This window comes from Trematomus bernacchii, unplaced genomic scaffold, assembly GCF_902827165.1.
Source record: "Trematomus bernacchii unplaced genomic scaffold, fTreBer1.1, whole genome shotgun sequence".
Lineage (NCBI taxonomy): Eukaryota > Metazoa > Chordata > Actinopteri > Perciformes > Nototheniidae > Trematomus > Trematomus bernacchii.
Genome location: NW_022987689.1, coordinates 12,458,216 through 12,470,290, shown reverse-complemented (window position 1 = coordinate 12,470,290; position 12,075 = coordinate 12,458,216). Strand labels below are relative to the sequence as shown.

Genomic DNA, 12,075 nt, shown 5'->3' with positions numbered 1-12,075 from the left:
ACAGTTACTACGTTGTGACTGTTTAATGAAGTAGGCTATCGCGTCTGTTATACTTTTAGCTTTTTCTCTGACTTTTCGTACTCAAATAATAAAGTAGCAAGCTCTTCTGACAGTTGTACTTTTATGCAAAGTCTAAGGCGCTTCCAAGCGGGGGTTACTATCTTGCTGCACTCGTCTCTTTGGCTGCTGCCAGCCAGTCCTCCCATGTTCACAGTGGTACTACAGTGTAGCTCCACATAAACACAGAGGGACACACAATGCTCAGCTGGCGGGACCGCGGACAAGACCAATAACTTCGTGTCAAATTCAAGCTTTTATTTTGTTATTATGCTGTAATTTACCTCGTGGTGAGTAACTGAAAAACACATCACTGTCTTATTTTTGATAAGGGTTATAGACTGTCATTATTTATTGTGGTTTTGGCTTGGGTTATCATATTTTATGTTTATAACTTCGTGATATGTTTATCTAGTATAGAGTAGTATGGGACATGCTGGCAACCTATACACCGTTACTGTGGAACTTGACCGTTTTAGGAAGAGTCTAAAAGTTGTACACTACTGTTTAAACAAACTTCCTATCACAACGACACGGTCTCCTGTGTGTCTGTGCTGCTGTGAAGGAGCAGAGGCAGTTTGGTCGCTGTTGAATGGGACTGTGGCTGCTGGTGTTGCTGCTGTAAAGACAGGGGAACAGTGTTGTCGTAGCTGACATGGTCGCCGTGTGTCTCCCCGAGGGGTGAAGAGGTCAGCTATCTAATGACTGTTATTATGCCATACAGGAAACGACCAATGAAAACTCGGTCTGACATCCGTGCAACATTCCTGTAGGGATTTAAATTGTGTAAATACAATAGTGACATTATTGGCTACTTATTCTACGTCATGATAGTTTTTTCCACACTTAGTGCCACTATTAAGAGGAGTGGGCCATATAGAGAAAATCACATATCACGATATTTATTTAGCTAATATCCCGATATATTGCGACGATATTGTAGGATCTATTATGGGGGCTTAAATATTTATACAATGAGATTTTTGATAAATAATCATCAGTAATATGGATATAATGACTTAGTGGGTAATGAACAATAATACAAAGTAGAACATTAAATTACCATATTTTAATGGAGCCTTCAAAACCAGGAAAAACACTTGTGCCATTTTACGATATGCAAAATCGAACAGGATATCTAGGCTCATATAAAAAATATTGTTATAATATTGATAATATTGCCCAACCCTGCCATAAAAATGCACTGCAGTCTTTTTTCTTAGCTTTTCAGTACATACAGTATAGTCCCCCCTCCTGTATCGCACAGTGCACGTGCACTTTGTGCTTCTGCTGCTTTGAACCTTTAAATTATTGATGTGGTCTCAGCGGATACAGTAAAGCCTCTCCACTCTGTCAGATTTTAACAGTAATACATGTGATATAATTGGAACAAAAGGCAGCTAAAATAACACTGCAATTATGCAACATTCATTAGATAGGCTGTCTTTTTGGGAGCCATGCATATGTTTTTTAAGCAGAGCTAAATCTAAATGCTTATGCAGCACAGGGTTCTACTGTGTAAACAGTAAAATGACACAAGAAGTTGTATCTTGTTTCACCGCTTATTTGCTGATGGATCCAGGAAGTTGCTCACTCTGAGTGCACACACACACACACACACACACACACACACACACACACACACACACACACACACACACACACACACACACACACACACACACACACACACACACACACACACACACACACACACACACACACACACACACACACACACACACACACACTGGTTGAACTATTTGCTTACTACAGACAATCAGAGGCCCCTTGTCTTGTGGACTCAGAATGAGTGTGAGTTGTAGCAAGGCGATGGCCTGTCAGGGCAGACGACAGTAGACAGTGTTTTACTTTATTTTTCTGACCAGACTCCTGACCTGGTGTAATTTCTGTTTATGAAAGTAAAGATAAGCTTGAGGGGACTCGAGGGGAAGTCAGTCTAAATCCTGGTCAGCTGATGTATTACTGTCATGTATGCTGGAGTTTAAAGTATGGCTGCACGAAATGAGGAACATATTACCAGAAATATCGTAATTACAACATTACTTCTATGTCTGCTACATTAGGGATACAGATAAAATAAAACAAATAGCTTTGTTAGGATATTTTTTTTGTCGACTTAAATAAAACTGAATATTGTTGTTTTGGATTGTTGTTCGGACAAAATAAGACATTTGCAAGTAGCTTTAGGGAAATTGTGATTAGCCTTTTCAGTATTATCTGATATTTTATGGACCAAGAGAAAATATACCAAAAACGAAACAATAGCTGTTGGCATGATATCCAATAGCTCATAGGTCACTACGTCCAAAATCACTTAATGACAGCTTTAAACATATTCTGCTAACTTGACCTATCTAACAGACTATATTGAACAGCACAACAGCTTTTCTTTATTTCACTGTAACACCACTCTGCTTAGGTATTTTACTCAGTGGCTCTGCACAGCCTTGCTTAAGCTTGTAACCCTGAATTTATTCATGTTTGGACTTATTCCCCATGTTCACATCCAAAAATAGCAGCCACTTGAACCATTACACCCCCCCAGCCCTCAGCATGCAGCCATTGGACGGTCCGTTTCCACGTTTTCTTCACAAAAAACTTGAGGAATCATTGGAATGTTAATTACTCTGCGGAGAAAAGCAAAAGACCTTCTTAATCTTTTTCGTTTTACTCTCTAAAGTGCTCAGCTGGTTTGCAAGCAAGAGTTAGGAGTGCTGTTCATATTTGTACACCAATAAAACATCAGTTTGTGAGATAACAACTATCAAGATGTCATTAGCCTAAACAAACTCATTCCCTGAAACCGGCTCGACCTGCAGCTCTCACCAGGAAGACCTTTCAGTCCTACAGCGATCATTTCCAAAAGACATTTGATTTGCCTGTATATTTGTTCTGTCAAACAGAACAGGAAACACAGCATTGTTGCTATGTTTGTGAGTAGTTATTCCATAAGTACATCATTTGTTGATTTACATAAAGTCTGATCTTATGTTGCTTGGCTAGGAATGCTCTTTGGATTTATTGCAACTTGTTTTTTGCCTATTGGATTGTGTATTTTTAACCACAGTGCGGTAAATATTCAAACCAATGCTCCTTCTTCTTTATGTTCACACAGAATGTATATCAACCACCACGGCCAAACAATGCCAGGCATCCTTAAGAGAAAGTTTGCGGAGGTAGATCCCTGCTACTCCTCCTCTTCCTCCTCCTCCTCCTCCTCTCCCCCGTCCTCCCTCTCCTCCCCTGCCTCCTCAGAGTGGGAGTCCGACGGGGAAAGCGGCCCCTCCGACAGCCAGGACTTCACACCTCACAGTACTTCTTCGCCCACCAGTTTACCCAGTAAGTCAAACCAACAACCAATCATTTCCCCCCCCTCCACTTTGAAATGATGCAAACCTCGTCCATATCTGGCTTTGTATCCCCTCAGTGTTTAATAGGAGTGTCTCTTATCAGCCCGCAGCAGCACCGATATGAAAACACTAACCTTCTAGATAATGCACAGAGAATGACCCGCCTCTGTCCGGTTGGGTAGAAGATCATTTGCCTGAGCAATAGGATGTTGTGGAATTAAATTTGAATAGCAAGATCCTTTAAAAAAAAAAAAAGCCAAATCAAATGGCATTATTAAGATATCACAAAGCTGCAACGAGGGCCTGCAAGGACAAGATACTCTGCAGTTGTTGTGCACTCTGACACCTGATGTACAACAGCTCCAGGCTTGTTTTCTGTTCACTATTGAGTCAGGGTGCAAACAGTGCCCCAGTGTGGAACTCTTTAGACACACAGCAGCGGAGATGAGCTCCGTCAGCTGGTCTCTGTTGTTTACTGACTTTTAGAGTTCAGCCTCAGTTATGTGTGAAGGTTTGAAGAAAAACTGTCAAACAAAACAGTCATCTAATAAATATTGAAGACTAAACTGTCAGATGAATTATGATCTTGTAAACCTCAGTTGGACACAGCAGTACTTCTTGTCTCTATTCATCTGTCCATAGACCCTTTGCCTGGTATTTCCTCCCAACATGTTTTTTGTTGAGACAAGCCACTTCATTAAGGCACCTGTAGTGTGTCACCTAGTGGCCATTTGGAAAACTACAGCACACAGAGCATGTGTCAAAGTTCAGTGGCTCAGCTGTATTTATCAAGTCCAAGTATCCTTTCTCAGAATTGCACTAAAGGTTAAAAGAATACTCCACGTGACCGTTTGTATATCATTAATCATCCCTTGTTATGCAGTTTTTGTGAAGAGGTTTTTAGTGTTCCTCCTTGCTGAACAAAGAATCAGAAGTCTTGATTAGTTGAAGTAAACGGGGTCTGCATTAAACAGCAGAAAAACTATATCAAAACATCTGTTCACAAACTCTCACTTAACTTGTGCAGTATAACCCAATACTCATTTGCTCATTACTTCACAAAACATAATTCTCCCTAATAGATTACAATCAAAACACTTCTGCAACAAGTAGAAAGTAGTTAGCATATAGTTTTGTAAGAGTTTCTAAACGGCTGTTTTGATCAAGTTTGACTATTTACTTAAATGTATCAAGAATTATCTCTGTTTTTTTGTTTGTTTATATAGTAGAGGCCTGCGAAAAAAATAGTTTTCTTCAAGATTTCATAAACGCACCACTCTGATAATCTTTGACGATGTAGGACTGATTTTCCTTAATTTGATAAGGGGCCTGTTTCAAAGTATATCATGAGTATCTGCAGTGCCTCACTTTTGTTTGTTTCTTATTTGAAGCAGTTCGGTCTATCCTGAAGAGGACGAAGCTCGCTGCAGGCCCGCAGAGCAACGTGCGCTTTGACCAGGTGACGGTGTTCAGCTTCCCCCGCTGTCAGGGCTTCACCAGCGTGCCCAGCCACGGGGGGGCCACCCTGGGCATGGTGCAGACGCACAGCACCCTGTGGAGATACACGATGGCTGATCATGCGCTGGAGCGACGGCGCTGGCGCAGAGAGAGGCTCAGAGACAGGCGGAGGAGAGAGAGGCTGGAGGCGCTGAAACACAAAGTGAGTGCAGTCACTTTCTACATCAGTCTGCATGGAGTGGTGCAATGCTGATGTGCTATAGGCGGACAAGGAAGTTGACATCACAAGGGGTACCTCAAAAAATAAGTAATGGGATTTTTGTTGATTGGATTTTGGAATATTGCAGAAAATAAAACCAGCATTTATAATACTTAGACGTTTTGTTCAGTTGGATAAACTTCACATTATAACACCATGTTATCAGAATCAGAATCAGAATCAGGCTTATTGCCAAGTAAGTTAACACATACGAGGAATTTGCCTTGCTGTACATGGTGCATACATAAACACAGTTAAAGAAGATACAACAAGTATGAAAAACAACCCAAAAATGTAAAAAACACAATTGAACCTATTATACGTTAAGATATAGAAAGTTATTTACAAGAAATCTGGATACACCGAAAAAAAAGTATACTATTGCTAAGTACTTATAATAATAAAATCTAATCAAATATGTGCAGTATTGGTATGGAAAGTGGATGAGAGGTAGCGTGTCTACAAATGTGCAAAATATTGGACGGTTGAACAGAACTGGCAAAACTTAAATGAAATAAATAATAATAGGATTTATGTAGTAAAAAATACGTAAAATATCTTGTCTACTTATTTATTTCGGGCCTTTCACCAAAAACACATAAAAAAACACAGTTGACTTGGAGAGGAGAGAATCAAAATTGGTATAATGCTAACTCATTCCAGGTTTTTAGGACTCATTCCTGCACCACCACATTGCATGCAGTCTCCTAACTGTATCTATTGTTCTGATTGCAGTTGATCACCAGCGGGGCCATGGACCAGGGAGAGGCAGACCGGCTCACAGTGGAGCAGGTCCCAGAGGAAGACGTCCCCATCAGTGATGCAGAGCTGGAGGACGGAGGGTTCCTCCAGCCATACTCCTCCAGGCAGCGGCAGGCTCTCCTGCAGGCGGCGGGGGTGAAGCGCGTGGACCGGGAGGAGAAAAGGCAGCTGCACGCCCTGCGGCTCTCCAGGGAGGCCTGTGGCTGTGACTGCCAGGGCTTCTGTGAGCCGGAGACCTGCGCCTGCAGCCTGGCAGGGATCAAGTGCCAGGTACGACACTGAGACCAAAACACGACTTCATTCACTAAAAGCATAGAGCGGCCCCAGTACATTTTATGCTGCATGAATGAGACAACAAATATTTCAACATTGTAGTTTGAGCTTGTTAAAGGTAGGGTAGGTAAGAATGGAGAAACCAGCTCGAGTGCGCTAGAATTTGAAAGTACACAGCCGAAAAAAATCTGCCCCTTCCTTCAGACTTCCTTACAGAGCCCCTCCTCCAACACACACAGACGTGCACATGACCAATGAGGGCACGATATAAGTTTGTGCACAGATGGAAGGCTGACAGGCAGGTAGGCCATCCAGTTATTTTAGCCGGGCCGGCTCAGATGATTGGTCGTGCTTTTTACAGCGCCACGGCTTCCACAGATCAATTTTTTTAATGTATTTATTGTCAAAGCATTTAATGTATTCATTGCTATCGGAATGTTAAGAGCATTCCATGGAATATAACAAAAAGTGTTTCTGAAGTGAATTACCTACCCCACCTTTAACACTGGAACCGCCAGAGGTCGCTGTATACCTAAAACCGCCAACGGGTCACATTGACCCGCTATTGATTTTCAAGGTACAATGTTCTTTTATTTATCATACAGAACAGTGAGTTTTGATCGCACAGGGATGAAACGTATACCAATAAAATCTGTGGACTCTCAGCTTTTCATATGATATAGTTTGTGCAGATAGCATGAAGTATAAAATATCGCTACCAGTGCTGATTTAAACGCTTGGTGTTAGACTTGTGTTTTGTTTAGGTACACATCTCTCTATCTCTCTCTCTATCTATCTATAACTATCTATCGATCTATCTATAACTATCTATCGGTCTATCTCTCTCTCTCTATCTATCTATCTATCTATCTATCTATCTATCTATCTATCTATCTATCTATCTATCTATCTATCTATCTATCTATCTATCTATCTATCTATCTCTCTCTCTCTCTCTCTCTCTCTCTCTCTCTCAATCTATCTCTCTATCTATAAGGGACCGCAGTAGACAAAAGGTGTTGCTATAGCAACACGTCATGTTTATGCTGCATTTTCTATGAGGTAAATATTACCCGCTGGCGGGTATAGGTATAAATGGCAATTTTTTGGACGATTTTTTCAATCTGACTTCATATTGACAATTTTTAACAACAGAGGGTGCTACTGTACATAACACCCTTTCAGGAAAAGTCACGGACTGGGAGACTTTAATATTTTATTGAAAAAAAGTTACATACAATCAAAAAACAGCTGCGGGTAAAATTTACCTGTTGGCGGTTCTAGTGTTAAGCATCTCATATGAATTACAAAAAACTTGTGTTGAAGCAATTTTGATATTTACTTTAGGTAAGCCATTTATCTATTGTCTTAAGTTTAATGTCTATTAGCCAAATACCATCATTCCTATCTTGTGATTTTAAGCAACAATATTTCTATCAATTAAAAAAAATGGTATCTGCCACTAAAAAACAGTATACAGAGACATTAAAAGCAAGACAATATTTATGGATAATAAAAAAAATAAAAATACAATTACTCAAATAACTATTTATTATTAACAATTCAGCATAATCATTACATGTGTATACTGAAGCTACAGCTTACTATGCGGACCCCTTTTACAGTACAGATCATTGCATTTCACATCAAGCGTAGCAAAGAAAGAGACAGAAACATATATACTCACAACAATGTGGCTTTCTGATCATGTATTTGTCAATCGACTCTTTTTTGTTAAAGGGTGCACCACATTTTCACACTTTTAAACTAATATATCTACATTTATTTACATTGGTCCTGTAATTTATTATTAAAACAAACAAATGCCTGTCAAATCATATTGACTTTCTCTCGTACAAAAAACATGCTGTATTTGAGGATTTTAGACATATCACTCACCAAATGCGTGCTATCATTTTGCTTATCACTGCAGTAATTTAATTGGAATCTTGCAAATCACCTTTTGATTTAAAACACATTCAACCCCCCTCTCTGATGGTGAACTATTGATCGTGGTGTTAATACTGTGTATTCCTGCAGCCTTACCTTAACTTCCTGTATTTTACTCACAGGAGGACCGCTTAAACTTCCCATGTGGCTGCACTACGGACGGCTGTGGGAACTCTCAGGGCCGCATCGAGTTCAACTCCAGACGTGTGCAGACTCATTACATCCACACCGTCATGAAGCTGGAGATGGAGAGGCGACTGCAGAAGGAATCAGTGAGCCAAGAGGAGCAGACGGGACTCCCAGAGGACCTGGAAGTGTACGGGCAGCAGGAGGAGGCCGATCCGGGGCAGAACGCACAGGACCATAGCTGCCCCTTCGGCTTCACCTCGGAGGAGGACGGCCTTCCTCTCACCATGCCCACAACGCCTTCATTTCACTTCCCCCAAGAACGGTTGTCGGTGGAGGAGAGCAGTTGCAGCAGCGACATGACCGAATCCTCCTGCTCCTCCTCCGACTCTGCGGGAGGAAGCCTCGATGGGAGTCAGGACCTCCCTGATTTAGATAGAGGGTTGTCACTTCCCCTCAGCATGTGTGAAAATAATAACTACTCTGCGTGCAGCCAGCTAAACCACAAAGTACGGCAGACAGCAAACCTAGACTTCTTTGACTCTCTGGAGGGCTTCCCCAGCACCCCCTCCCCCACCCTGGACTATTTTTCCGGCAGGTACATGGACCTGAGTCTGGCTTCAGACTCCGACATCGAGTTCTTTGACAGCGACTACACCTCTGGACCTCTGCACAGCTCTTTTAAACTTCACAGGCACCCCGACAGCTTTTTCCACCTGCAGCTGCTGAGCTCTGTGAACCTGCCGCAGTACGAGTCCAGCACCTTCCTCCTGGAGTCCCTCATCGGGCTGACGGAGCCCGGCCCGGAGCAGGGGTAGCACAGGGCAGATTTTATAGCCACGCATTCTAGGGACATGACTGTGTAAGATCATTTAATGTACAAAGCACTGCTTATGCATTTGTAATAATATTTCAATGGAAAAAAGGAATCATTGATAAACTATTTTTCCTAGCTGGATATTTTTTCTATTGCCTACAAATATTTGCCTTTATTTTAAGAGAAAACGCACTTGAATAATTAATATGTATTTTTATTTGATTTCCTGATATTTTTTATGTTATTTAATTTCTTATACCATGGCCGCTGATATTTCTTGGTCTCGCCTCTGTTGCTACCGCTTCATCATTGTAAGTTAACTTGTTGTATGTCATATTTATTACAAAGGTCACAAAGGCAATAAAGCATTTTAAAAAGTGATGCCACACATATCATAACACAAATGTGCATACTTTGCAAGTAGCTGGCCATGGTGCGTAAATCCACTTTAAAGCAGCCAGTAATTAAATGATAACACTCCTCCATTTTGAGCCTTCGAGTTGTGAATTATTTTCTACTGCCTTTGCTGATTGTGGATTATCAAGTATCTGCTTAATAATATGTTATAATATTTCTGTATTGGAGTAATATAATAAAACTTTTAAAATGTATTCACTTTATGGGTATTTATTATATTCGTGTATTCCATCAAGACATATTGAGTTTGAATGTTTGGCCCTCAAAAGATTTCCGAAGCACTTAAAAAATATGCAACACAATTATAAATAGTTAATAAATTCACTTAAATGTAATAATAAGATGCTCAACACGCTCGACTGTTGGACATTTTTTATTCAAAGGATATTTTAAAACGGTACAACATTTCTCCAATTTGCACTTTGACGCTTCACTTTTTTTAATGATATACTCTACAATTATTTTCAACTATTTTTTTTATGACACGCTGCAAAATGACGTTTCTATGGCATACTGTACTCTAGCTTTTTTTTTCAAGAATCTTAAATGGAATGCATTCATATAGCATTTATTTTCAGTCTTTTTGACACCATAAAGCACTTAAATATATACAAGTCATCTTTCACCCAGTCACACACACATACAGAGGCAAGGGCTGCCATGCAAGGTCCCACCTGCACACACCTGCACACACCTGCACACACACACACACATACACACACACACACACACACACACACATACACACACAAGATTGGCCATGCCATTGGGAGCAATTTGGGTTTTTTAAGTGTCTTGCACAAGAATACATGTTGACAACAGGGGCTTCAGTCATACTTGACTGTTATTTTTCCTCATATTTTCATCATACTATATTATGTCATTTTTTCTGATATTTTTTGTAATACTATATTATGACTGTTTTTGACAGACTTTACCATTTTGTCTTTTCAGATAATTTTCAACATAGGCCTACTATATTATGTTGTTGTTTCTGATATTTTCCACATATATATTTTTGACAAACTATACTTTGTTGTTTTTTCTCATATTTGTATAGGCCAACTATCAGAGAAATGTATCATAAGTCTCCTTTAATTATATATAGGTCACTGTAACTTTGATTTTCTCACGCCTTCAACAGACAGAAGGGTGTCATCTTGACCATTGTCAGGCATTTATCATATTCAAAATAAAAGACCTTTGAAGTCATATATATGAGACTTCAAAGGTCTTTTATTTTGAAACTCTACATCAGATTGTCCAGATTTTCTCTGAGTGACTAGATGGGGTGTCCTGCTATCACCCTGAAGTGATATTAGTCTTTGATACTGGACAGTTTTTGTTTTATTCTCATCTAAAAACAGAGTGATGATAGCTCATATATGAGATTTCAAAGATCTTTTATTTTGAAACTGTACATCAGATTGTCCTGATTCTCCCTGAGTGACTAGATGGGGTGTCCTGCTATCACCCTGAAGTGAAATAAGTATTTGATACTGGACAGTTTTTGTTTTATTCTCATCTAAAAACAGAGGGATGATAGCTCATATATATGAGACTTCAAAGGTCTTTTATTTTGAAACTCTACATCATATTGTCCTGATTTTCTCTGAGTGACTAGATGGGGTGTCCCGCTATCACCCTGAAGTGAAATAAGTATTTGATACTGGACAGTTTTTGTTTTATTCTCATCTAAAAACAGAGGGATGATAGCTCATATATGAGAATTCAAAGGTATTTTATTTTGAAACTCTACATCAGATTGTCCTGATTCTCCCTGAGTGACTAGATGGGGTGTCCTGCTATCACCCTGAAGTGATATTAGTATTTGATACTGGACAGTCTTTGTTTTATTCTCATCTAAAAACAGAGGGATGATAGCTCATATATGAGACTTCAAAGGTCTTTTATTTTGAAACTCTTTAAGTTTTACATTCAGTCAGTTATAATGTGGTAGTTATACGTAGTTTGTCTTACATTATTATTGATCACATTAGGCCTATATAGTACATATTTCAATATGTTTGCTAAAATTGTTATTGACCGAGTAAGCACTTTTATTTTGAAGGCAGTTTTTCCAGACCGCTACCGTAATGCATAGGATATTCGCGCACCGCAAAACAACGCGGATGCTGGCTTGACTGTGTTTTCCGAAGTGGAGGCTGGCTTGCCCGCAGTCTTTAATGTACATTTTGATTAGATGTACCTTCCCTTTTCCTGTGTATTTTTCCTGTATTAAGTGCTTGACTTTTAGTTTTAACTTGGCCAGATCATTGTGCTACATTGCTGGTGCAAGACTCTATCCTTCAAGCTGGAATACATTGATTATGTTGAATGCTTTAACTCTTCATTGAATAACACAGTTTGGTTTAAACTTGTATATTTGTTGATTTCTTACCAGAGGGTGATTAATTGTGGAATTTCGACCACACTATATTATTTCCTTTTTTTCATACTAGGCTACACTAGGACGTCGTTTCTAATATTTTCGACATACTATATTATTACTTTGTGTTGACATACTATAGGCTACAATGTCATTCTTTATGAGGTCTTCTGCATAATTTCGAAATATCGAT

General features: G+C 39.7%; 1 protein-coding gene across 2 annotated transcripts; it reads left to right on the top strand.

Annotated features, from left to right (window-relative positions):
• The first annotated feature begins 249 nt into the window (after window positions 1-249).
• Window positions 250-9,687, top strand: LOC117488421 (cysteine/serine-rich nuclear protein 1-like). Of its 2 annotated transcripts, none has more exons than XM_034137299.1 (5): window positions 250-347; window positions 3,197-3,420; window positions 4,826-5,091; window positions 5,884-6,180; window positions 8,256-9,687. In XM_034137299.1, the coding sequence occupies exons 2-5, from the start codon at window positions 3,198-3,200 to the stop codon at window positions 9,075-9,077; spliced, it is 1,608 nt and encodes a 535-aa protein (XP_033993190.1). In that variant the 5' UTR covers window positions 250-347; window position 3,197; the 3' UTR covers window positions 9,078-9,687. The 2 variants fall into 2 exon arrangements, with proteins under 2 accessions (XP_033993190.1, XP_033993189.1); XM_034137298.1 differs by having other exon boundaries at window positions 4,823-5,091.
• The last annotated feature ends 2,388 nt before the right edge of the window (window positions 9,688-12,075 follow it).

Excerpts from the sequence above, each read along its gene's own strand:
- LOC117488421 (XM_034137298.1), top strand. The coding sequence starts at position 3,198 with ATGTATATCAACCACCACGGCCAAACAATGCCAGGCATCCTTAAGAGA. Across the intron at positions 3,421-4,822 it reads TTCGCCCACCAGTTTACCCA|CAGTTCGGTCTATCCTGAAG; the intron begins GTAAGTCAAACC and ends TCTTATTTGAAG. Across the intron at positions 5,092-5,883 it reads TGGAGGCGCTGAAACACAAA|TTGATCACCAGCGGGGCCAT; the intron begins GTGAGTGCAGTC and ends TTCTGATTGCAG.